Raw genomic sequence first — 26766 nt, forward strand, 5'->3', positions numbered from 1 at the left:
CAAAACAAAAGCTACGCAAGCTCTCGCCAACCTTTTCACACCTGGGCAAAGAAAAAAAAAAAAACATTGGCATTATTACACTCAATACAAGTCTCCCAAAAATGTGTTTTTGTTTTAATAAAAGGAATAAAAGGAAATAGCATAGCATTCACCATACAAAAAAGTTTTATTTCTTAATTCATTCTGCAGCCTGCATGTCAACTAGCAAAAATTTGATTGCAAGTAAAATAGCAAAGAATTCAAAAGCATTCAAGCAACTTGCACCACTTAGTTTTCTTCTAAACATATACAAGAAACATTATTTGTAGTTGTAAAGAGCAGACGATCAGTATTTGAAGACTTCATTTAACAATTCAATCAAAACAATAAACTTCAGTGGTGAATTTCCGCTCATTAGGGAGTATTTGCCTATCTAGAAGAATCCAAGCAGAAATATACTACTGTTGATTTGTCACCACAAGTTTAATCTGAGTCTGAAAGAACATCAAAACCTTCTTGATCTCTTCTTATGAAGTTCTCTTCAGTGGGATTCCTTTACGAAGAAAAGGGAAATCTTTCTCCGAACAATATAATCAATAAAGAAAAGGTATGTAGAGCAGCCAGTAGTGCCTCTAGAACCAAAATTCCTGCTACCTGCCTTTTGTTACCAACCTCTTGCACAGCTTATTCTCTAAGTATAATAGGAATGTAGGGATAGTCACTAGAATACAATCACACATTGCTTCCTTTTACTAGTCATGCAGGAGGAACACAAAGTTAACGAGTCTTTAAATCAAAGATATTAGAATATGCTACAGAGGCCTCACACGAACTATACAATATTACTAGTACCAGGAAAAAAAAAGTTGTCCAAAGAGCAACTAAAGAAATCTGCCAGCTCATTAACTCCTGGGAGAGAGCTATTCTACATTAGAGAAACATGTTAATATTCCAACGTTCAATTTCAATAAGAGTTTCTTTGGGAAGAATTTGGGTAGTTTAAATTTAAAAAATAAGCGCCTCCTATGAAAACAGACAATCCATTTTGCTGCTAGGCAAAACTATTCTTTTCTAGTTTCTATTTGATAGTGTTTTCATTTTACTAAAAAAGCTTTTAAGATACATACATTCATGTTTTAAAAACCCTGTGACCACTTTCACATGAGAATGAAGCAACATAGCACAGCTATTGTATTACAGAAATAATTTGGCATTGACTTAGTTTAAAAAGCCAATCACACCTAAGTTTAGAGATTCTCCTATAAACTTATAGTATACAAAAGTCCCTCAGAAATTTAGTATTAAATAGACCTGTGATTCCCAGGTTTCTGAGATCAAAAAGATCAAAAAATGCACAAGGAAGTGCTTGTTGCCCTTCAGCCTGTGTTTTTCCATATTTCTTCATGGTCTCCCCCTTCTCAATCTGAGATTGACTTCTCCAGTTGGGAGGAACAGGACCATTCAGTTTACACTCACCTTTCAGTCTACAGCTGCTGCTGACAGAGGGATTAATCTCAGCTATATATATATGCTCCTATGACTAAAGAAATTTCTTGAGCAGCCAAGATAACTGACTACAAACTTATAGCTTTCTGAATGTTTTGTCACTGCAGACTGCATTGTGGATTTCAGGAGAAGAGACCAAACTAGACTGCATTAATGAATGGAGAGAACTACTTCCTGACCCACGTGAATGTTTTAATCCTGGCTGTCAGGTAGTAGAGAGCTCTTGCTAAAACAGTCAATATCGAGATATGCCCCAGTATTTGCTATTCTAGTACTCCAACACCTTTATTCTTAGCTAGGTTAATAGCCCTAGGCTAGAAGTATACTTTGAATTGTTACAAGAAATGTGTCATGCAGTTCAGTGCTTTGTTAAGGGTTAACTTCTGAGATTGTTTTAGAGTGATCCTCCATATCTAAGTAAACCATGAACCAAAGAATTTAAGAATAATCTCTTTCCATGACCCTTACCTAGTTCATACCATTCAGATAAATCTGTTACTGACTAAAAAAATGCTCTCCCTTATCACATAGAGACAAGTCAGTCTCCTAGGTACAACAGCTCAAACGACTCATTTAACATTAACAGAAGCTGTGTTTTCCTGAAGTCAGGTCAACTCCAAATCTCCATTTCACTCAACAGTGCAAACATGAGCAACATTATCGAACAAGTATTTTCATTTCAATTTAACAATCAAGTAGCATAAACCCATCTTATTCATTCAGAAGCCACAACTGGCCAAGACCATAAACAAATATATGCATATACTGATAGGTTCTTCCTGTTTCAGAGTTATATAAGCACAACTAGTTTTAATGTATTTGTATTGCAAACATACTTTCTCTTTATGGTTTAGAAGCACTGAGGGGAACAAAACAGTATTTTGAGTGACGCAAATTGTGTTTTAACTACAGGACTGAAGTTCCCAAACCCGTATGCACATATGTGTACTGCTCTTAGAGCAGAGAATAACTTTTGCATTTAACTGCAAAGATAAACAATGCATTAACCTGCATTTGTTACAGTTTTCTTCAGTAAGTTTTTGTAACGGTCAACTGTCACAAGCAGGAAATTGTCACATTTCACATCATTAGAACACAGTAAACAAATATGATAGATTTGGGATCATGCTTTCTAGTAACATTCCCAAAAGGTTTAGGGAACTATAACTATCAAAACAGTGGTTTCAGTACATCTCAATCTTCTTAGCCTATAAACTCCAATCAAGTTAGTTACTGCCCTTATTAAAAATAGAAACTTAATTCCTTACTCAGGCAAAGACTCACATTAAAAATCACATCAGAAGACAGCTTTTGCAGGACTCCAGCATCCTTCTACTGATTTGAATTCAAGTTCTCCCTAACATGTGCTATTATTCTTCAATTACATCTTCAGGGATGTGTTGAGGGAAACATAATAAAGTATTCCTCACAGGTTTTTCAAGTGTACAGTACTTCACTGCAGAGTTTTCAATTGCTTATTTCATATTTGGTAGACTGCTGCCAGGAAGGCAATGAGGAATACTATATTTCCACAGACATAGATTGTTAACACAATCTGTTTAAACAGATGACCCTGCAAGGGAAAAAAAAAAAAAAGTGTGTCAGTCTTTACTTTTAAAAACATGCTTCCCATCTCATAGCAGGTATTTACAAATGTTGCCTTACCTCTGCTTCTGCAGATGTGAGTGACTGCAATATTTGTACTCTGTCATCCTCTATCAATTCAGCTGTTAGTAGGAAGAGAAAAGCAGTTATTTACTGTTAATTGATTTGTGTTTAGATTATTTAAACATTAGACTCATTCACCTAGTTCTAGGAATGAAACACTAACCTAAATTTATTTTAATCACTCCTCTACTTGCCCCCTTGCACCATCTGTTAAGATACCATGCTGCTTCAATCCTGCAAACATCCCCTCTCTGCTTTAGATACAGGTCATTTACTTGTGTACAGTGATCTTCTTTTAGTGACAGCAGCCAGCCAGATTAAGAATTTCCAGTGAAGTCACTATCGGTCTTAGACATAGTGGAGCCATAATTGCACTTTTGTTCCCTTGTTCACTCAAAATTGCAAGCATTTGTGGTTACGTTTCAGATCATTTTGCTCATGCGATATATCCATTCATACCAGTAAATTATGACAATAAAAAGACTGTGTGAATTAATCTGCGGTAGTCCTACCCCACCTGGGATCAAGACCTCAGCAAAAGGTGATAGATTCTGGGAAAACACTCACACATTTCAGTCTGCCTTATGAATTGTGACTTGAGAAATAAGAGGCTACCACTTGAGACAGCACAAAAACAATTTTTCTGTAATACATTGATCTCAAAAACTGTTTTACTCCCATATCAATTTATAAAGAAGATATCACACTATTACTCTACAGTTATTCCCTTCAGCTTCTAAGTTAGGAGCCAAAGAACACCTCCACAAATTCAATTCATTTAGATTTTTTTGTCACAAATCTCACTAAGCAAGGTAAAAACAACAGACTGGTTGGGCTTGTACCTTTCCGTATGAGACAGTAGCTGTGTATTTCAAGAAGAACATCAATACCAACATGCCAAGCTACAAAACCAATCATTGTATAGGTGTCCCATGGGTCTGGTAGGTCAAGTGCTGGTAGATCCATTCCCAAGAACATAGTCACCACTAGTCAGCAAAAATGAGATAGAGACATTCAGTACTTCATCAGCACAATTAAAACAAGTTTCTCACCTTTGGAAACAGATTTCCCACAAACTGCCTAGAGTTGCATGACAAGTGAAGTTAAAGGAATATTTACAGCTGAAAAGCTTTTGCTGGGCAGGGTGGGTGTGGAAACAGGGAAGGAAGGAGAAGGCCAGGATGCCAAAGTAGTTTTCATCTTGCTCAGTGCCCTGTGCAGTCACACAATCACTAACATGTGTGACGACCAACAAGTCCAAAGTCACCCGAACTTGTGTTTAAGCTGCCTGTGGAACCTTATGGAAACAGAATGAAGACTAAATTATGATTATTTAAGTTAAATAGTGAATTATTGAGCTATGTTACGATAAGAACACTATCCTCAAAAATTTCAAAAAAGGAAAAGAGGACTCAAGATAAAAGAACAGTTCCTCGCTACAGAGGTCCTTAACATTTGTCTGAAGTATCTTTGGTATTAGATACCTGAACCTACCTTAAACACGGCTGAGCAAATGAAACATGTTAAAAAAAGGATTTAACTATCATCTGTGGTTTAATTTTATTTCAGAGTTGAAATGGCACAGAGGATCCAATGTGTTAAAACTCAATACCTAGATGTTCAGATGCTTTAGATGAGCAATAGACCAGATAATTAATGAGAGTTCCTCCAAGTCATTTAAAAGGGAGTTACAACTTACTCACCAGCTAGTATTCTAGCTGTTGTACCAGTACTCCAGTGAAACCAGTTAAACAATTGTCTCCTACAAAAATGAAGAAAAGCATTATGCTGTTCGGGAAAGTAGTTTAAAATAAAAATCAAAGAACATTAAAAAAAATACTTTAAGCAGTAAAAACAAAGTGAAAACATTACACTCTTAATTGCAGTTAAAGAATGAATTGAATACCTTGGTGCATGAAGAGATGGTCTGAAACCCGCCATAAGCAGTTGAAAGATTGTGAGAGCCATCACAGTACAGCCAAGATAGGGATGAAAACCTGCTTGCTAAACATAAGACATTTGAATATCATATCTATGTAAAGATATAGAAAAAACAAACTTTGAATTCATTTAAGCTTATAAAAATTACGGTGGCGGAAAAGTAATGTGTTTATCCTGGCAGAGGAGAAAGGAGAGAACAAGCTGCTCTGCAGATGGATGGAAATGGTTTTCCCAGGAAGAAGGAAGACACTGATTAGTCTGCCCAGGATTTGCCCCACCTTTATGCTGTATTGAGAAATTCTTCCATCTAAACAGCAGACAGCACTAGCTTTAAAGTCTCCTTTAGCTACAGTTATAAAGGAGACCAAATTCTGGCAACACAGAAGAATGTTAAGTTTGACTTCTCAATAGCTTTTACAACAATTCTCTTGACAATAGTTCTAATATTAGAGTCAATGTACTTATATTTATTTGGTCCTATTTTTACAATAAAGTTAAAAACAAACCACACACTTACTTTGCTCCAACCTCCTCGGTATATAAAAGGCAAAACAAAAGATATGCTTGTAAGTGTGACAGTGGTCAGCATAAGCATACGATGCACCTAGAAAATTGAAGTCTGCTTTTAGAAACTATGACTTTCTTAATACACTATTAAAATACATACATGTATAATGATCTGCAGATAAGGATGTTCTTAGCTGCCTCTTTGGACTTTGCTTTTATTATTCAAGACTGAATTTCCAATTTGCAGTTATTCCATTTTATAAGACTTAAAAAAAGAAAACCACAACAAGTTTGACCTCTTATTTCTTGAATCTTGTAGGTTTAAGTTCTGCTAATAGAAAGAGAATACAGCTAGGGGGAGATTTTGCCCACCTGAAACCACATCTCCTTTCCAAACAGGAATGAATGAGACCAGACAGGTTTGAAGAATCGTGCAACAATGACACCAATACTAACTGCAGTAATCCAAGCAACAAACATCAGTGCTCCTTAAAAAAAATAAAAAGTTAAATATAGGTCATTTATCTGTATGCTAATACTGCTTCAAAGACCATATAATATTTTAGCCCATACATATACTATCAGAATTTACTGGTGATAGATTTTTAATCACCTGGTTTAGACTACGATTTTATAACATTTATGTTGCTAGAGGGCATAATCATCCATAAGAAGAATGATTAGACAACACCCTCAGCATGACAGAGCAACTCTGGCTATTTTGCCTTTCACATACATCCCTACATACAGGGGGAGATACTAACTCGTTACCAATTTATACAAGAGAGAACAAGGGGTGACCTTTATTACAGGCTTTTATCAACAGGATGAATGATAGGTCTCTTATGGGCCTAGTTTATAGTCCAGTACTAGGAGAGAAAATTCACTTCAACAGCTCTGGACAATCAGTCAAAGGGTTTCTCATTTCAGATAGATCTAGACCAACAATGCAATGAAAATAAAGTAAAACCAGAGAGAAAGATACAAAGAGAAACAAGTTCCAAGTAAAATTTAAGAGGAAAGTCAAACAGATTCATTTTCCTGGGTAAAGAGAACCTTAACTCTTCTGAAATTGAAAATTATTAATAGCTTAACTGCTTTGACAACCTCAAATCTTGCTACCCAACAGTAAAAATAAAGTGAATGACAAGAAGAGGAAATACTCAACAATAGTGAGGAAAACTCAATCTCAGCTAATTTTGAGCTGGAAGTCAAAGCTGAGAGGTGCAACTTACCATGAGCCTTGATGAGTCCTGGGGACCGGGAACCTCCAATATCCTGAGGAATGCCTGTGACATTGTACATTCCATTGGTAATTAGAGGCTGACGACGATGTTTGTATATTGGCCCACCTAAACAGTGACAAAGTAGTTTATTTAAGGCAGATGCAAGTCACACTTGTAAAGTGAGCCTATTCCTTATTCATGAATGTAAGCCCTGTTACAACTATGGAACGTAATTATACAAAACCTCTAACGTGCAATATGGTAGGAACTTAACTTGTGAATCAAAATCTGCAGGTCATCCAAATTGTCTTCCATACTTAATATACAAGAACCTATTTAACCCTCTACAGAGGAGAGCTTTCTCCACTACACACAAAACATGAAGAATAATTTCTATTATGCTATAGTCCATTTTTTAAGAAGTGGGGCTAGATCTTAAGCAGCTAACAGCTCCTAGCATCAAGTGCCCATGCAACACAAGTCTAAGTCGTCTTTAACTTTGAAAATCAAAGCCATGATCCAGACAGCCAGTAAAGATGACTGGACTAAATGCCTCTCAAATTTGGAAACTAGAGTCCTTAGTTCACATACTAATTCTCAGCAAAGGTGTATCTTACATTACAGTAACTCATTTAGAGCTGTTCAAAGAACAGCAACCACACAAGTCAAGTTTACCTTCACCAGCTTCCCCATCTGCCAGAAAGATATAATAACTGGCGTCTAGATTAAACCTCTCTTTAGATGCTGCAAGATGAATACTCCTTCTAAAAGAACATTGAAGAACACCATCGGCAAGCCTCCATGACACATCTTCAAGGGCATTCTGTGAAACAGAAGATTTAATACTCAGTCTTTCCAGAAAAATAGGATTCTTTATTGCTTTTAAGGTCACTGTTCAGGCTAATTTCAAAGTAGCAAACACAGGCAACATCCTATATCTCAGGTCACGAGATAAAACATTTCTTATGATAACGCAGCCAAGAGGTCATTCTCTCCCCTGCAATTCAGATGACTACAGTACAATAGCAGAACATAAAATATAAAAAATTTCAGTTGGAAGGGACCTACAAAGACAGTTCAGCTGCCTGACTACTTCAGGGCTAACCAAAATTTAAAGCACGTTAGGGGCATTATCCAAATGCTTCTTGAACATTAACAGGCATCAATTATCTCACTAGGAAGCCTGTTCCAATGTTTGGTCACCCCCACAGTAAAGAATTTTCCTAACATGCACTCTGACCCCAGGGGCCCATCATCATATTTTGGGTTAACTGCTTTCAAGATATACATTTATAGCAGATAAATGAACAGTCTTCTCCCATAGACCTGTTTAGCTCTACAAAAACAGCTGGAAGATAAGAATCCAGCACAAACATAAGGAAGCAGGTATAAAGGTAAGAACAGCAATCCTAAAAATGATGTGTCATTTCTTTGCAAGCAACAAGAGTCACTTGCACAGGGTTAATTTTAAACCAATTACTCTCCAAATCCCTTTTGATGTACTAGTACAGTAGAAGGTATCACAAAAAAAAAGTATTGACATAAGCTGGAAGTATCTGCTTAACTAGGGCCTTTAATACAGAAGAGCAGCAAGTTAGGATCTCTACAGTACATCAGAGAGGTCTGAGGAAAGAAGAGTCTTGCATACCAACTTAGAAAGTATGTCAGTAAGTTAACGTAGCAACGTAAGGCTTAGATTTATTACTACAAGTTTTTACAACTCACAGTGATAATCCTCTGCTTCCCTTCTACCCTCTAACCTAAGATACATAGATCACAACCTCAGTCCTAGCAAAAGGTAGTTGCATGAGTAATTTGCACAAAGTTCCTAAATCATGCAAATTCCTACCATGACTTCCTTCCTGGTAAATGTTACCTTCAGAAGTCTAACTTTCATTTTTGAGGAGGAGCCCAATCACTCTCAACTTAAAGAATTCTAAATCCAATTGACTATCTACATTTACTTTTTAAAATAAAAGCACAAAGCAGCAGCATACCATTCATCACTGCAAACCCACATTTGTGGAATGGTTTAGGTGTTTCCATGCATACCTCTGAATCCAACACAGGAGGTCTTCGTCCCTTCAGGTATGCGGTGCTTACAGTAACATGGTGGTTCTCGTTAATACACAGATATGCATCATCATCACCCTAAATATTTGAGAAAGAGTTATTTCTAGACCAGTAAATTGCTCTTGCAGTAGGAAGATGAATAAAAAGCATCTTTGTGCAACACACTTCATGGATTTCATATTTTCAGCATTGTCCCTTCACTTTAAAAGCAATTAGAAAAAAAAGAATCTTTTAACACTTAGTAAAGATAGGATTGAGTCACTCTCACATGAACAATGCCGAAATGCAAGTGGTTTTCAGAAAACAGCAAGCCAAGTTCTGAGGTGGTGTTTTTTCTTCCTAGGTAACAAAGCAAAGTTTATCCAGACAGGAATTCCAGTCAGCTACTGTGCTATTACTAAGGCTGAATTCAGTGAGAACAGGTATCCACAGGGAGATTTACTGCAGAAAGTCAGTCTCAAGCTAAGACTGCAAGCCTCTCTAAAAAGCCACCTGTGCTTTCTTTCAGCACTACAGGGAAGAAATTTGTTTGTAATCTAACCCAATTCCCATATGCATGTTTCCTGAAGCATCATTGAAACTCTACCAGGATCACAAAAGTAACCAGAGAAGTAGAAATAGGACACTCACCATCCACTGGTCAAAGGACAATGCAAATGCTAAGTACCCTTCACTGGCGCCACTCATTTCAATAAGTACTGAACTCTTCTGCAGCTGGAAGGATAAGAAAAGGCACAAAGCACTTCCAGGATCACAGTTTGAAGGATTCCTAATGCAAAACTTCGTAATTCCACAACCTGATGCATTAAACTAGAAAACAAATCAAAAATAAGTCATAAGCAATGTGAATTCCTCTTCTTTTTTCCTTTGTAACCTGCTGTAGAAGAAAGCATACAAGGAACTGGAAAGAAGTGCCATCTACACCCACATACCAGTTTCTCAACCCATCCCTATAGTTACCAGATAGGTAGTAAGTAAAATAATAGGGAATTCTAAGGTGTACTTTTAAGTTGAATTTTCATGTCAAAGACATTATAGCAGAATAACCTTAAACGGTAAAAACTTGAAAGAAACTTCCTTCAGTTTTATTTTAGAGAGGTTGAAATCAACTGCAGGATGAGGGCAGGAAGAATGGAAGAACTTTATTTCCTTTCTTAAGCAGTAAGTCCACTGACAAGCAATGAGACAAGCCATGTACTAAAGTCACAATGTTGTTCTGGATCAAGTAGTGATGCGTTCTCAATCCACTGAAATGTCAAGAATCAGTAGTAGAAGTCTGTAACACAGATGTACTCAGAAGTTTCTGAACCTGCAGTTACTGAATAAGTTCGGAATCAAGACCAGAGTAAGTCTCTTCCCAGGTACGCAAAATTTTCATCTGGACTTGAGAAGGCTCAAAGAACATTTAAAACTAAACCCACATGAGGCATGGTCACATTCAACCCACGTTCAAGCAACTAAACTAACACAACAGGGTAGACATCTATGTTCTTAGTCTGATATGTAAGTTACTCCTACCATCTTTCCTTTTCTGTCTAACTGTATCAATGGCACTTACTAAATTTCATTCATCACAGCATTAGAGATTGAATTATTTGGGTTCATAGTTACTCACTGGCTTTGTTAAGTAGGAAGCTGAATGTGATGTTGATATAGCCTCAGATGTCACATATAAGGGTGTTGTTGGGAATGGTGCATTAGGCTGAGAAACAACAGGACCAGGAATCTTCACCCAGTAAGTCTTGTATTTCTTCACAACTGTGGCTCTTAAGAAATAATACATGCACACTTGGTCAGTACTGTATACATTAGGAACTTTTTTTCTTTTCTTTTTTTTTTTTTTTTTAAAGTAACACTTAACTGGTATAGTTTCTACAGCATACTTGCTAGACACCTATCTTTATGCCAGCCCCCACCATTTCTAGCATTTTGAAATAAGAAAGCGTTTCAAGGGGGGAAAATTAACTTTAAAGCATCCTACTACATGCCCTACTAGATATAAAACACATTCGTGTCTCTAGCATAGATCATAGCCTCAGAAGGGTGATGTTTTTACACCTTGGCTTTTACCCACTAGTTCCAAAAGAAATAGCAGTATAATGGGAGGTTGTGTGCCATTTTGTTAGGTACAAAAAAAAAAAAATATTACCACTGCATACCACATATATGACAATTAAGCAGTTAACAGGAATTACTGAAGAAAACAGTCTCAGAATTCCCTCCTGCTGTCAGCTAAAAAAAAAAAACAACCAAAAAACTCCAAACTTTACATAAAGAATAAATATCTATATTAATGTAGACTCTGCAGTAAACAAGTGTTGACTTTTGGGACCATTAGTCTAAGGATACTTTTGCTGGTCAGTATTTGTCAGACAATTGTACATGCTTATTTTATTTGCATTTTAATGTTAAAGCTAATACTGGGCTTACTTACAGAAATTGTACATGTTTTGGTGCATTTCCAGGGGCAATCCAATAAACTTTTACATCACTCTTCTTTGCTTTACTCGTGTGACTGACTGCTGAATTCTGAAAATGTACATATTAAGAGTTACACAGAGGGTATTCAAAGACATTTCATTTAACACATTAATTACATTGGCTGCAGCTAAATTCTGAAGAGATATTGCACTGCTGTACTGCACATATTCACTGCAAGCAACTTAAAGTCAACAACTGGCTTTTCTCCAGTCAGTCACGATCCACTCAGATGAAGTCTACCACTGAAATTCACACATACTGCCAAAAAAAGCCTAGAAAGGAAGAACTAGAGGTCTTTTAGTCCAGAAGACTTAAGTGACAAAAGAGATCCCTGCAGTGTTTATGCAGAAACAGTGTTGTAACACTTCTTGACACCAAGAACATGAAGGAACAGTGTAATAACTGTATAGAGAGAAGTGGACCAGAATTACAGAAAGAAACGAAAGATAAACAAATCAGGCACAACACCGAACTAAGTCCTCATCAGAGAAGGCACGAAACATAACCCCATGTAATTACAGCACTACATACGTATTACAGCATACATTAATTGGGGCAGGTGGTAAAAACAGAAAAAAAATCCAGGAAGATTGAGATTCTTTGTCCAGATCAGTTCACATGAGCACAAAGTTCAAGCTGGTTGCTGAAACACTAGTCAGCTCAGATCTCTTGCATGTGAAGCCAGATTAATTTAAATAAAATGAATATTAAGATTGCGATCTAACCCATTACTAAGGCAGCTCCACTAACACTAATTGACTCAGCTACACTAAGGATAGTGGCCTATTCTAGTGTTTGCTTTCGGTCAATTATTGTGGAAGGTTTCCTTGCTATGAGACATTACGTCCTTAACAAGCATGTCAAACAATTGGTTACTCTTCTCCAAAGCAAATAGAGCATGTCTTCTTTTTAAGAAGTACAATAAGCACGTATGCAGTAGGACATATTCATTGTTCACTAAGTATGACTGCTGTATACTTTTCAGTAGTCTTCTACCACCAGGAGCATTTAAATAGTTTATAAGAATAGACAAATAAAATTGCAGTAAGCCATGCCTCTATGCTGCAAGTTATAGCAGTTTCCTGGGATGCTTACTGAGCTCAGAAATTACATAGCTTTGTACTAGACCACATCTGTAATGGGACAGAACAAACACCCCAGTGCCCGATGTCCCATTTTAAGAAACTAGATTATACCTTGGTACGACCACATGTCAGAAGCTGAGAATGTTTCCGGTCGGCTAATATAAAGGAACCAACCGCAGGGCTATCCAAGTGATCTGCATCCCGGGCTTGTATGAAAAATCCTTCAAAATCTGGTCCAGACAGGTGAACTGCAGCAATAATGAAAATAAAAGGAAGTTGAACATTCTCCAAAGGACAAATGAAGTGCCTCATCAACAACCACTAGAAGCTCATTTTACAAACACCAAGTGGTTGCTGAAGGGATGCCCTGAACAACACTCAACTGTTTAAATAGATCTACTGTAGCTACCCAAGTAAATACATGCTGCAACACAAAGAAATAGTAAATTAAACTCTTCCATTATAACGAACACAATACCTTCTATAGTGTCCCCAGGTTTAAATTCAGTCCAATTAACTGCAATGATGTGCACAGGTGATGGCTGTGGTGAGCTGCCATGACAGGGTATCATGCTCATGCAGGCTTCTCTTACTCTCCCATTTGGATATCCGTTCACAGATACATAGAAGCAAATAAGCATCCAAAAACCAGAAGCCAGGCTAGGCAGCTCCATCTGAATAAAGTAAGAGTTACAGGCAATTAAATACCACAAACATTTACATTGCAGGTCACTATTCATTCTTAGAACACGTTAAATACTAAACTTTAGAAGCACATTTAAAACAAAAGCCTGCATGAGAAAACACCATTCCCATCTTCAGTAGCTACAATTAGTAAGTGGTTGTGGTAACTACCAGACTTCAAAAGGACTTTCATAAGTTGTGTTTCAGACCATTTATATACTCAAGAGTATAGATCCCTTGATCCACCAGATGGACATTTATATCATCTTTTATTTTATATTTATATTTTATATTAAGTTTCTTTTATTTACAGCTCTCCCACTCTCTTAAAATAAGATCCAGGTCCCTTAAACACATCTACAGGACAGATGGATCTTAAAATTTTTTAATTGGTGTATAAATATCTACAGTACTGAAAAAACTAACATCATTCCAAGCTAACATCATTCCCACTCCTTTATTAATCATAGCTCCAAACTGCACATTATTAGGACTGCCAACATGAGTTTCCACAACTCGTGTCTATTTCTTCACTTATGACAAAGAACTCCCAGGTGACAAGTTCTCCTTTCTGCAGGGAGACTGTGGTTATCAGATGTCAGAAGTAGATTTTATACATGTAAAAGAGGATTTGGTATAAAAGGTTAAACAGAAATATGTTTAAGACAAACACAGGAGTTCCTTAGAACTTCTCCTTTTGGGTATTGGACCTCCAGACAATTAGTACAATAATATCATTGCTTGCTATAACCTCTAAGGGAACAGGAGACATGAAAAACCATGTGAGGTAGTAGGACTAACCAGCCTAATACAATTATAAGAACCCCCTAAAATTCAGCATTCGTCATATAATAATTTGTTCTGAAACAATGCTGTTTTCAAGACAGCTGTGGTAATTCTTTTGTTGTTCTGCAGCACGCAGGGTTTACAGTTGCACCCAGTATTTGCAGAAAGTCTTAGCCAACAAGGTATATCCAAAGGGGCTGGGAGAACTGAGACACCATCCTTCCAATCCTTAGACAAAAAAAAATTATCAGCTCTAGGGGAACGTGGACCAGGCAAATAAGTCTGCTTTCTGTCCATTCTGTGCTAAGTGATAAGAAACACCAGGTTAAGAAGTTCCCTGATAGCACGCATGGTTGTGAAGATAAGCAAGACACAGAGATGTTTCAGACTCAACTCTGATATCTACAGGCAGTCAAGTAGAAACAAGACATATCATTAGTCTTACACACTGTAAGTGTAATCATTATTAACTTTTCCAGAGTCCTCATACATGCAGTGCTAAACATCCAAAAAATCCAGGGCAATGCTACATTCATCTTTCAAGGTAAGAGCTCCTTCTCAACTTCATACCAGTAAACAAAATCTAGGGGATAGTGATCAAACATTTCAGAAACTAGAACAAAAAGATCACCACTCAACTCCTCCTCCAAACACCCAAGATAACATTACGATGGTATCTATAACTTCTAGTTAGTCAATGTTTTCTTTTAGTTCCAATATCTCCAAACTATCACAAATCTACAGCAATGTGATTTCATTTATAAATTAAAGAAATCTATAGGAAGCTAAAAACTAAGCTTCTGTACAATAGTGGTATTAAAGTAGCTTATATGTACAAGAGAAATCTTCAAAACACGTTGCTACTAGAAGAGATAAGGCTGAATATCACAGAAACAAAAAAAATAGGTTTGCGTTCTAGCTTAAGTAGCAGAGGATGTGGTAGGGATTTAAAGTGAAACAAGCTCTTCAGCAGACTCATTCAACTCAAAAGCTGGCAGAAAAGAAAAAATAAGTAGAGGAAAAGGACGAAAGGCCAAAACCTGAGAGAAGTACTGTACTAAATAATTTATTTATTTATAAGATTAACTATAGAGGAACAACCTTCTCTGTACACTTTCAAGAATCAAGTGAGATATTATCAAGAACCTTCCAGATTAGAATATTGTTTTAAACAACAGTTATTCAGTTTTCCCCTTTAACCTGGAAATATATTCTGGCACTCCCCATTTTCTACCTACACAGCTAAAGAGGCAGAATGACAGGAAGCACTCAACACTCTCATAATACCAATCATTCTGCTGTTGTTCTCTGTATGTTTTCAGAAAACATCTCACAAACTAATAATTGACCAAACAGTATAAGTCACAATTCTAGAGAAGTCAAGCTTGAAGAGATTATTCCTTAACTAGCTTCTTCAGATTGAAGAACTCTGGACTTTAATTCCAATACCATAGGAAAAACCTCTTTCATAACATACAATCCTTTTCATAACCTAATATTTAAGGTAATAGTTTAGGAAAGAAAAAAAAAGTACAAGAAAGTACTCATTACAGAGAAGCTGAATTCAGGAAAGCTGAAGTGTAACGTGAATCATGCTTAACTTCATTATGAAAGAATATGTGCCTTTTAAAGAATAAAGTAAAAACAACAAAAAAAAAGTTTATAATCACTTACCTTCTGCCCCCCAACAGTTAGGATCCTACAGTGTTCTAGTGTTCCCCAACCCCTTCTGTAACATGCACACACATTGGCCTTCAGCCAATATCTGTTCAAAACACACCTCACATAATGAGCAGTGCAAGGACAATTGGAATACACAGAGAGGAAGAGGGGATATTCAAGAGATGCCCAGAACTTCCACATTCAAAAAAGCTAAGATGTCTCCTTTAGCTTTAAAGGAGTACTTGTTGCAAGAGCATGAAATTGCATGTCATGCCCTCCTGAGTATAACACCCTAAGAGAAGGAAAAAGTGACTTCGTCTGGAAAGCAGAGCACGTTATAGCTTGGGAATGAATTAAGCTAATGAATCAGTAATAAGTAATTCTAATAAGTGACAAAGAAATATGTAGGCTGAAGATCAATAAGCAATTATATCCATCACCACCAGGTATTTGGACAGCAGGGAAAAATACAAACAAGTTTACCACTGGCAAGCAACAAGTCACTCCAGTGTAGACTGATCACTTCGTTCAGTGAGTTTTCTCTTTTCTCTAGAGAGATCTACAGATATAACAGTTGTTTTCTTCCTAGTGATGTTGTCAGAAAGGATTGTATTTTTAGATGCTTAGCATGTTATATCCTATAACACAGAACTGCTACTTAGAGGAGTAGTGACACTAAGAACTGCAACGAGATGTTCTGATCAAACACAGGTAACAGGACCGAGGCCTACAGTAAGTGAACATACAATAAACTGTGCAATGTGCAACTTTTTCCTGATATTCCCCTTTGCTGGAAGAGCACAGGAAGGTAAGACAACTAGATCTCACAGCTACATATAAAAGTACAATGCCTCTTTCTTGGTTAGGTTTAATTGCACAGGCAGGGCAGTGCTCATTACAGACAGGTTGGTTTCAGGAAAGCTGAAGTGTAACAAAGTGAAGCATGATTCACAGTATGAAAGTATACGTACCTTTTAAAGAATAAAGTAAAAACCAAAATAAGCTCCCTACCTTGTGTCAAAAAGAACCTGAGAGGCTGATCAAAACCATCTTAGAGAACTCATTCATCCAGTTATTCTACTCCTCCCATAAACATAGCTGAAATTAAAAAGTGTTCTAATAAAGGTGAATCAGCAGCTTTCACCTTGATTGTATTCTCTAGAAAAGTGAATAAAAAAAATCTGACTGAAAGTGAACTATGTGAAACCCTTAAATCATCAAGTATGGCCATGAAACCTAGATTCAAAGTGATAATCTGATTCTGTTAACTCAAGTTTTGAGGCATGCAAACAGTGGAATGGTCTGCTCTTAGCTATAGCATTTGAAAATACTGTTTCCACTCTAAGTTATTATAGCTTGTTGATTTGAGAACCTTCGGTCACAGTGACTTATTTACAAACTTTTGAAATACAACTCCTTGACAAATAAATACTATAGCATATCACATCATTACTAGATGAAAGTTATCCAAACCACTATGACTTGTGCCTTTATTGTCAAATAAAAATATTCCAACACCCAACAGTTTGAAGCATGACTACAAACATATTCCCTCCTTCACCCTCTCTCCCACTTCACTCACCCCCTCACCCTGCCCTGGGAGGGAAGGCACAAAAGGAAAACTTCATTACCATTAAGAAGGGGATCAAATACCAAGAATGTCAACTACTGATTATTTCATACAAAACTTGATTATAACTGCAAAATTCAATTTCATGCAGAGATTAGTCACTATTAAGAATTGAGAGATGACTTATGAAGTGACAGTGCTGGCTGAATTTGAACTGGACTTTCAGTGAAGCATCACTTGAGTTACGACATGTTACTTGGCATTTGTTGGACAGGTCAGAAACCAAGAGAAATAGCTTCTAGTGAGAGCACCCTTCTGGGGAACCTACACTACATAGAAGTCACAAGGAATTTGGGGGAAAGTCACGTAGAAGAATCAGAATGCAGTCCTAAAGGCATAGCCTGTTGCTCCACCAGTATTGGGATGCAGGTCAGTTATTTTTAACAACATGTAGCCAACATGTAGCTCACCAAAAACCTACAAAAGACAGTCTTGAAAGAGTGAGCTAGAAACCACCTTTCAGCTAGCAGAAATGGAGATGTAGTAGCTAGCATTCTTGCTACTTGTGATGGGCTTGAAATTTAAGTATTAGCGATGTTCTCGTCAAAGTAATTGTCTTTGGCTGTATCTCAAGAGACTGCCTGGAAAGACTGATTGCAAATAGAAAGACAGGTTTGTTTAACAGTATCCACCAGCTTCCGTAAAGCAATAAGTGTTGCTGTGGTATCTTGACTGAACATCTGAAATTTGCCATCTCATTTATGCAGGAGTCATCTCTTTCTTTAAGGAAAAAGGAAGGGAAAGATTGGAAGCAATTGGAATAATTGAGTGTTATAATTGTAGAAACAGCTTTTGAAAGAGCCAGAACCAACCATACAGCAGGCTACAAATAAGACTGAAAATTTGTAATGGGTCACGCGGCTTCAGCTAGTAACTGGATTGCTAGGAGGGTTAACCAGGCAGGCTGCATGTAAAACACGGGAGGAAATTCAACTGGTTTTTAGGTGGATAACTTTAACACTGTCAAACTTCAGAGACCAAAAGCAGTTGTATATTTTCTCTCCCAAGAAGGGGGAAAGAGAGAACTCCTGGTTATCTGCCTTCAGCTGGCTAATTTAGTAGCCTAATTTAGATATTTATAGTGTGGCTTCAGAATCAACAAAACAACTGAAGAAAACTGAAGAGATATTTCTCATTTTTGTAGTTACCTACAAAGAGAAAGTTATTTATAAATACACACCATCCGTAAGCTTTTTTTTTCTCCTGTTACCAGCATGCCCCTGAGGACAACAGAGGCAAAGAGAAGGTCCATACTAAATTTGTATTTATTTTTTTTTCTAAGTATCTATTCCTTCCTTTGTTTAAAAGGTTCCTAGTCCCTGCAGGTAGTGACAGGAAAGCAAGCCCTGGCAGTCTAGTTCCTCAAACGCATAATGCCCACACACAAAGCATTTCTTTACAGAAGTTGTCTTTCAGCTATTTGACAGAACTTCACTAGCTGCATAGTATGAAACCTAAAACTAGCTTCAGAGAGAGAGAGGATGGGCAAGACGAACATATTGCCAAGCAAAAGGTACAAAAACCATCATGGCCAAAACTTTTCTCCTGAACACCACAAGAGAAGAGGGCAAGCAGGAAAGGAAGAAGCTGTCTAAAGCAAAATAAGCTGTATGAACAGGTGTCTGCCCACATGATACTGCGCTGTGTCTCTTTAGAAACACACTTGTACAAAGCAGAGAGCCTTGCTATTAAAGAGTCAGTTTCCCACTCAGAAACAGAGCATGCGCCAATTTCTCCTGCTGGTTTGAAAGTTGCCATATCAGATGATCTGTTTTTTGCCCTTACTCATGCAGCTAGCATTCACATTCGTGATAATTCATTATCCTTTCAAAATTAAGAAGAAAAAACACACAGCCACAAAATGACAGAACATGTACACCTCAGCCTGTTGGTCTTCCTACTTCGGGTGCTAACTTCACAGCCAGTCCCGCTACAGTGACAGAAGTTCAAATAAAATTGCCATTAGCTTTCTACTTATAGCAAGAAAGCTTGTAGGTACATCATAACTTCTATTTGGTTCACATCTCACAATATTAACCCTTATCACATGCAGGATCAGAGGAAGTTCTTCTGCAACTAGAAACAAGACACAGACACTAAAAAAGGAAATATTTATGAGTGTTCTTTACCTCAGGCCAACATTTTTTGTTGCATCCCCAGCTAAGCCCACATGGCTAGATTTCAGATGAAATGCATGAAGTTACCAGTAAGCACTGACCCCACATCTTCATTCCACATGCCTCACAGCAGTTCTGCATTAAGTCATTACTTTAATTACCTTCTGATGCAGTTAAAGGGGGGAAAAAAATAAAAAGAAAAACTTTTGATACCTTATTACTCACAGCATAAATTGTTATAAATTTACAGTATGATTTTAAAGCTTACCATATCAAAGAGATTTTTTCTTTCAGAAGAAAAATAAAGTCTTAAAGAGGAACTTCAGCTTTTTTTTTTTCCTACCCTCCCTCTTATCCACTAAGAATGAGCAAGAGGCAAGGATTTCACGCTGTTTGGTGACTGATTTTAATTATTTAATTTTATATGGGACAACTGCTCTGCATACAAACCGTTAGGGCCCTAACCCTGCAAGCTTGTAAGCATACAAAGAACCCTTTAAGGTGCATACTGTCCTAAAAAGTAGCTTCAGTTTAGTTACACTCAACAACCAATTTCAACTACATCATCAACTGCAACAGTTACCATGGGGTTACCTCCTATGAATATTAATAAAGAAATAACACAGGGAAATACTCTTTTAGTATTAAGAAGCAAGGAACATGCCACAGACACGTGAGCAGCGTAACTTTCAGATGCAATAACCCTGCGTTTACCTTTAGAGTCTTCTCTAGTATTTTAACAATGTTAGGGCAAAGCCAGGTCAGAGCTCTGTCCGAAGCGTTTCAGAAGCGCTTGCACTAACAGCAGCAGTTCAGAGGCGCTCAGAAGGGCCCCCAGCTCCCAGCACGACTACTGCCGGCTGTACAGCACGAGCAGCCTCCGAACAGCTCGCTATAGCCTCACTCCTTGGTGCTGATTAAGCCACAGCCCCCGGCAGCCCCATGCCCCCTCCGTCCCCCCCAGCAGCCCCTCACCTGCCCGCTCGGCCGCGCCGCGCACCGGGCGCTTTGCTGCTGGCGGCGCCGGGCGGGGCGGGCCCCGGGGGCGGCACCGGCAGCGGGGGGAGGCGCCCGCGGGTCCCGGGGGCCGGGCTGGGGGCAGCCGTAGTGTGCGGGGGGCCGAGGTGTTGCGAGGTGTCTGGGGCTGCAACCAGTCCTGCTTCTTTTGTATTAGAAATATAAGCTATATGGAAGCCTGCAGGTCTGCGAGGAGGGACGGAAATGCAAGCTGCAATGCTGTTGGAAGCTACAGAGTTTAGGAAAATATATTAGCTTACGTGAGAAAGGTAAAGTCGGTAAGGAAAGGAATGCTGCTTTGCATCTCTTTTTGTATTACTTAGCCAGGCGTTAGCTACCGCTAAAGAGCTATAAAGCAAGAAAAGTAAGAGACAACAATCATTGTCTTTAACTATTGAGTACGAGTACCTCTGCCCTCCTGCATGGTCACCAGTCTGTCGGGTAGGATTCTTCTCAAATACATCAGTCTCTCTATTTAGAGAAAACAAAAATAAAAATCAATAGTTATGCAGACTTAATGAATATATTCTTATGACAGAATACCGCATGTTCATTTGTTCTTAAGTATCAATAGTCAAGTAGTATTAAGGAAATAAAATGCATTAGGATATACGAAGTATAAAAAGCCCACGGATTTATCTTCTTTGTAAGATGTACTGCAGTTATAGCTGTGTTAACGTGCTCATAACAATGCTACACTTACTGCAAAGCAGAAGTTTCTGCCCTAACCATGGTATCTGTTAGAGACACAGAGGGCTGGCAGTTGGGTTTTAATCTTCCTACAACCCTGAAGAGAGATAAAGTTGTATAACCTGCTGTTGAACTACACCAGGGGATGGCTATGGCAAGTGGCAAATGCCTTCCTTTGTTCTGTGTCCTGGAACATACCATCAAATATAAAGAGAAGCTGACGACTTTTTTTCGCATGGTTTCTGGCAAGGCCATAAGGAAGTAGCTGAAAGCTTATAATTTTGAGAACAGCAGCAATTTTACAAAGCAGACTGCGTGCCGAGTATTTCAGGGGGAAATTGTGTTGCTTAAGAACTGAGCAAACAAGTAAGACATATAATTTTGGAAATTAAATAGCTTTCAGTCCAATATTGGCGTGTACTGATAGCTGTGCTATTATTTCAAGCCCAAGGGAATATGGGAAACAATAAGCCACTGCAGCTAGGTCTGAACAGGCCCCATGTTGTTATGTGGTTCCTTGTAATCAAATTTCCTCCTGGCTAGTAAGCAAACGATACAGCAAAACTGGGGAATTCTGTAAGGTCAGCTCTTGCTCAAGTGCCATATATGTGCACTAGGCAAATGGTTTCTCTACGTCACTGGTGAAATTACCACTGCAAGACAGCACTTGAGTTCAAATCAAGAGATTTTCAAGTTTTTCAGCTTTACTAGCTTAGTTAAGTAAGTATTAGGGAAATAATGACAATAACATTATCTTAGGAAGAATTTTTCCTACAGTGCAATTTTCACATGCTTTTCTTTTTTTCCTTTTTTTTTTTTTTTTTTTTTTTCCCCAGTGAGAAGGGAATCTTGAGTCACGGAAACAATCCTGACCATTTAAAAGGAAATAAACGATGGTAAAAGTCACAATGTAGGATGAAATATTTTTCTCCATACTTAATTAATTCTTTTTCCTTGAGCTCTGACACTATCTAAAACTTATCAATTTTATCAACTGATTTTTACCTTTGGCCTCAATAAATACTCTTTTTATGTCTTTTTTCCTTTGGTCTTTCTTTCCATCTGGTAATCAGGCTTCCCTATTTTCACTCATTTTTAAATGTTTCACAAATGTAACAAATAACACCGGGAAATGTATTTAACAAAAATATTTGTTTACCCAGAGGTAAAAGCGAAATTTACTGCTTTTAGTCAATTACACTAAATAGCCACCTGGTGGCATTAGCCACTAAGTAAAATAAGGTTTGGCATTAGCCACTAAGTAAAATAAGGTTTCCTACTCCGGCTGCACAGAAACGTACTTTGTTTTTGTGTCTATTCTGATTCATCAACAGCTGAAGTACACTTTTTAGATACTTTCTACCAAAATGAACATCTGCTTTGGCTTAAATAGAATTTAAACACAAAAATATTCCCTTGCTTATCTGAAATGAATTAATTGAGGTTGCCAATATCAATTTGAGCCAGGTCTGTGCAGGCATTATGATGCAATAGCAACCTGCCACTTTACCCAAAGTCCCTGCTTAATTCAAAGCACATCATAATAAAGGGCTGTAGTAAAATCATTTTACCCATTTCATGATGTGTGGGCCATAACATTATATGAAGCAAACTATTGAAGTTTTCTGATAAAAGTACTAAAATATTAATCTAATTGAGATTTCTGTTTTCATCATTTCTGTGGTATTATTCTTTGTTTTATTTTTTATTTTAATTATTAATTTCACTGTACCTGAGATCCTATTATCCCATTTCACAGGGCACAGTGAGCTTGCTAGCAAAAGCACTAACCAACAGGTGCTTCAATTTAAGGCACTTAAAACTGGATTACATGGAACTACCAGATGAATTGAAACCTACTATAACGCTCTTCCATGCACTGACAAGTTTCTTTGCTACCCAATCTCAGTTCCACCTCAACTTCCACTCGACAAAACATTATTACCAGTTACTTTAGGAATAGGATCTCTGAAGTCTTAGATCTCACCATATCTCACTAGTGTTAATTGGAACGATTTACAGTAAAATAAAAATGCTGGTAGTGATTCAGTAAGCAGGTCTAATATGTCCTACATGTAAAACAAAAATTAGTCTGGTCACCCCATTCTCATAATATTTTCATTAATATCAAATTTACATGAAGCTCTTATCGAAAGCGCAGTAAAATGTATCTTAAAGTCTGTGAAAAAAACTATGTTAATAATAATAAAATTATAGTTGAACTTCTTTAAAGATATATGCATTGAATTTTGTGATTTTTTATTTATATATGTATTTAACATATATTAACATAATTAATGTATTTAATACATATATATATATATTAGCAGTGTAATTTTACAGAGACCATGAAGCAGAAAACATGGTTTGTTTGAAGCCAATGAGTAGAAGAGTTGCAAAGCTAGAATTCAAAACAAGACAAAAAATATTCCAGCAGTCCAAAAATTCACGATGACACCAAGTTCATCTCTGAAAGGTCAAACCAATACTGCCAAATGACTAGAGTAAAGGGCATTTACATGTTCAGTAAGAACAAACTGCAGAGGCTATTGCCCTAGCCCCTTCATCTCATATGAATTCTTACTTATAAAACTATATTTTTTTTCACCCTACTGTTTTTTCCCTACCTATCTGTTGCAATCTGTTCAGTTATTTAGAAGGGATTTAAACAAAGAAAGAGATAAAATGGTCTGGAGGTGATCGGTTGAATGTTCTGGCCAACAGTTTCTCTCAATACTAGATTCTAAAGTCCAAGACCACATGTAAATTCCAGCTGGGCATGTAAAAGTGTTTGAGAACAACACTGTTTTCAGCCACTGCGTGGCAAAGATCCAACTCACAGAAAAGGCTGCAATCTAACCAAATTGCAAAGAGAAACTTTTAAAGAAACGGAGCTTTCTTTCAAAATCAGGTTTGCATTTCTGAAGATCTCCCCATTAGAAGACAACAGCCAGCCAGAAGATTCAACACCTTTGAAACTTCCTGTTGTTTGAATCATCATGTAGTGGTAATTCATGGATTTACAGGCCAGAAGTGTGGGGCACTGAGAAAAACTGTGCTATCACTTTAAGTTGTATAAAGTCAACTATTTCCTGCATGCAGGCCAAAAGAATCTGCTTATAATTTTAGCCTGAAGTTCAGTTAAGTTCTCTCTGTGCTAATTTGCCTTTACTATTGTTATCGGAAGCTATTCTGATATTTAAAAAGAAAAAAAAAAAATACTGTCATGCAAGTACTCTACTTTGCCACACTTTGCAGCCAATCCTTAAAGTAACCATGAGCAATATGACTTAGGTGTGATCTCACATCTAGCAAATAGGCCACCCAAAGCATATTGAGGCCACTGCTAGGATAAGTATTCTGTAATACTGGGGTGCAAAACAGAAAGCAGGAAGGGAGGGAGTACCAGGAAGATGTATATAAAAGAACTAAAATATTCTGGTATAAATATGTTTGAAAAAGATGGAAAATTATTTCCTGATCAATGGCATTGATCCACTCTTATTTTGAAGCTACTATTGATCTTTTCTTGCTGTGGTGTATCACATCACACACAAAGAAACTGCAAACTGAGGATGAAACAGCACTCTGAAATTCACCATTTAGATGCCAGTGTAACAAATACTATTCATGACTGCTGTTAACTGTGTCCTATGTAATATTTGCAATGCTAAATGGTAGCACTTGCACATTGATCTTTTGGTGGTGTAACTCCCATACGCAGAAAGCTGGTTTAATTTACCACTGCTGAATTAACACAGGCCCAAAATCTTTGAGATGTGACAGCGTATCAGGTGATATGGATGGAGAAAGGATTAGGGCAGTCTGTTCTGCTTTCCCCTTCATCAAGGGATCTGGTATATTCATTCAGTAACTTTGTAACAGTTCTTTTTTATCATATTGAATTGAAAGTTAATGAAATTATACTGTTCTAATTATTAAGTGATTTAATAATACTTAATGAACATCTTTGCTCTATAGCATATCAAGTCTTTAATTTAGACTGTTGATGTCTGTTCTAGCTACTGTGATAAACATTGGTCAAAATAACTGGTTTAGGGCTGGGAATCAGGAGGCTCTATGTTGGTTTGATTTCCTACTGATTTTTGTCATGTGAAAATTAACAATCCTTTAACATAATCTTGAATACATTTCAAAAACTGAATGGATATGCTAGCAGAGACATGTCAGTGCTGACCTAGTAGCTAGAGTAAGGTGTTTCCCTGCTCCCCATGGAAATTCAAGTAGGGAAAACAGAAGCCACATTTGGAAATTTAGTAGCACTGGTGAAATTGCATTCACAAATACCCTTCTAGTTTAAAATGTTTTTCACAAGCACATACTTTAGGGTAACTATCCAAGGACTCAGTTACATGGGTATTATTTTTTCTTCCTGTCTTAGAACTGTTCACTGCTTAAGAAGCTTACAAGACTTCTAAATCCTTCTCTGTTTTCAGCATGCACCAGGCCACTAGCTAGCCTGGAGGCAAAGGCACTGGTGCAAGGCTGTGTGGCAGCACAACTGCAAAGTCATTTCTGGATACTGAAGCCTGCTGAGGACCATAGCAAATATACAGTCCAGATCTCTTTCATTTACTGTTGACTTTGTTCCTGTGATTCCCGTACCTGTTGGAAATTATTTTATTTCCTTGCTAGGACACTTCCAATTCAGAGAAGTACACTACCAAAACAGGTAGTGTACTGACAGAGCTGGGCTTCTGTTGAGCACAAGCCTGTCCTGTGTATGAAGCATGCAGGTTTAGCAAGCCGGGTAAGGAATAAGGAGGCTGGGAAGAACAAAGAAGGGAGAATCCCATCGGACACCATGGAAATATCCACGTGAAACAATCCAGCCTGGATCATCCACTCACACAGGGCTCCTAGCAGGGCTGGGAGAACATGCAGGGGGAGCTTTTCTGAATTTTCCCTCGGCCTGTCTAGGGAACGCCTGGGGCATAAAACTTGAAGTTTTCACTTACACTGTGAAAACCTTTTTCAATGATATCAAAAGCGTTAGTTGTAATGAGGAGAAAAAAAAAAAAAAAAAAAAGATGCTTTAGAATTTTCTGTGGGAGGAGTGGGGGTGGGAGGGATTTACCTACCAAAGGATAACAAACTGAGTTTGAAATGGTTGGAAGTGTTTCCATAAACATCAAAGCCCTTCAGCTGTCCCTAAATGAATCTTAACTGGATGAACACGTTGCCGCAAGACACAGCTATAGGGTGCATGGGATGACTGGAGGTAAATGGTTAAGTCTAAATTGCTTTGTGGTCTTCTCATAGCTCCACAAATATACTACCTTGGGAGGGAATGATAAACAGCGTAACATAGTGACTGTAAATTGAGAAGCAAAATCGTTTTTTATGGAGTTCTAGGCCACAGAAATAGACTGACCTTCCGAGGCTGCAAGCCTGACCTTTACTGTGGGAGCAGCAAACGGCTGCAGGTGCTGCGGGTACTTCAGCGTGCAGCCATGGCAGGGGCAGCGTCCTTCAGAGGAAGAAGTGTGCTCTTTTTTAAAACCAGCACCTCACACCTCGGCTACAGGACAGAAAGCCGGGAGCTGCGGGCGGGCAGACCCTGCGCGGGCACCGCCATTTCGCGGGGGGCTCGGCCCGGCCGCAGCCCCGCAGCGCTGGGGACGGAGCCGTCCCTCAGGGACCCGCTCGCACGGGCCAGGCCTGGCCGCGCCCCCGGGGCGGGCCCTTGGCTC

The 26766-nt window shown here is 38.0% G+C and overlaps 1 protein-coding gene across 4 annotated transcripts; it reads right to left on the reverse strand.

Moving 5' to 3' along the window:
• Nucleotides 1–147: 147 nt before the first annotated feature.
• Nucleotides 148–26630, reverse strand: FRRS1 (ferric chelate reductase 1). 4 transcript variants are annotated; one of them, XM_027462601.3, is made up of 17 exons: nt 26448–26630; nt 20771–20833; nt 12945–13140; nt 12578–12714; nt 11335–11429; nt 10516–10666; nt 9531–9710; nt 8880–8978; nt 7503–7650; nt 6837–6953; nt 5974–6089; nt 5612–5698; nt 5060–5157; nt 4857–4915; nt 3996–4139; nt 3151–3212; nt 148–3058 (listed from the first exon to the last, which is right to left on the reverse strand). In XM_027462601.3, the coding sequence occupies exons 3-17, from the start codon at nt 13138–13140 to the stop codon at nt 2966–2968; spliced, it is 1782 nt and encodes a 593-aa protein (XP_027318402.3). In that variant the 5' UTR covers nt 20771–20833; nt 26448–26630; the 3' UTR covers nt 148–2965. The 4 variants fall into 4 exon arrangements, with proteins under 4 accessions (XP_027318402.3, XP_027318403.3, XP_027318401.3 ...); XM_027462602.3 differs by lacking the exons at nt 20771–20833; nt 26448–26630 and adding exons at nt 19358–19509; nt 20060–20284; XM_027462600.3 differs by lacking the exons at nt 20771–20833; nt 26448–26630 and adding an exon at nt 20321–20439.
• Nucleotides 26631–26766: the final 136 nt, after the last annotated feature.

This window comes from Anas platyrhynchos, chromosome 8 (assembly GCF_047663525.1).
Source record: "Anas platyrhynchos isolate ZD024472 breed Pekin duck chromosome 8, IASCAAS_PekinDuck_T2T, whole genome shotgun sequence".
Classification (NCBI taxonomy): domain Eukaryota; kingdom Metazoa; phylum Chordata; class Aves; order Anseriformes; family Anatidae; genus Anas; species Anas platyrhynchos.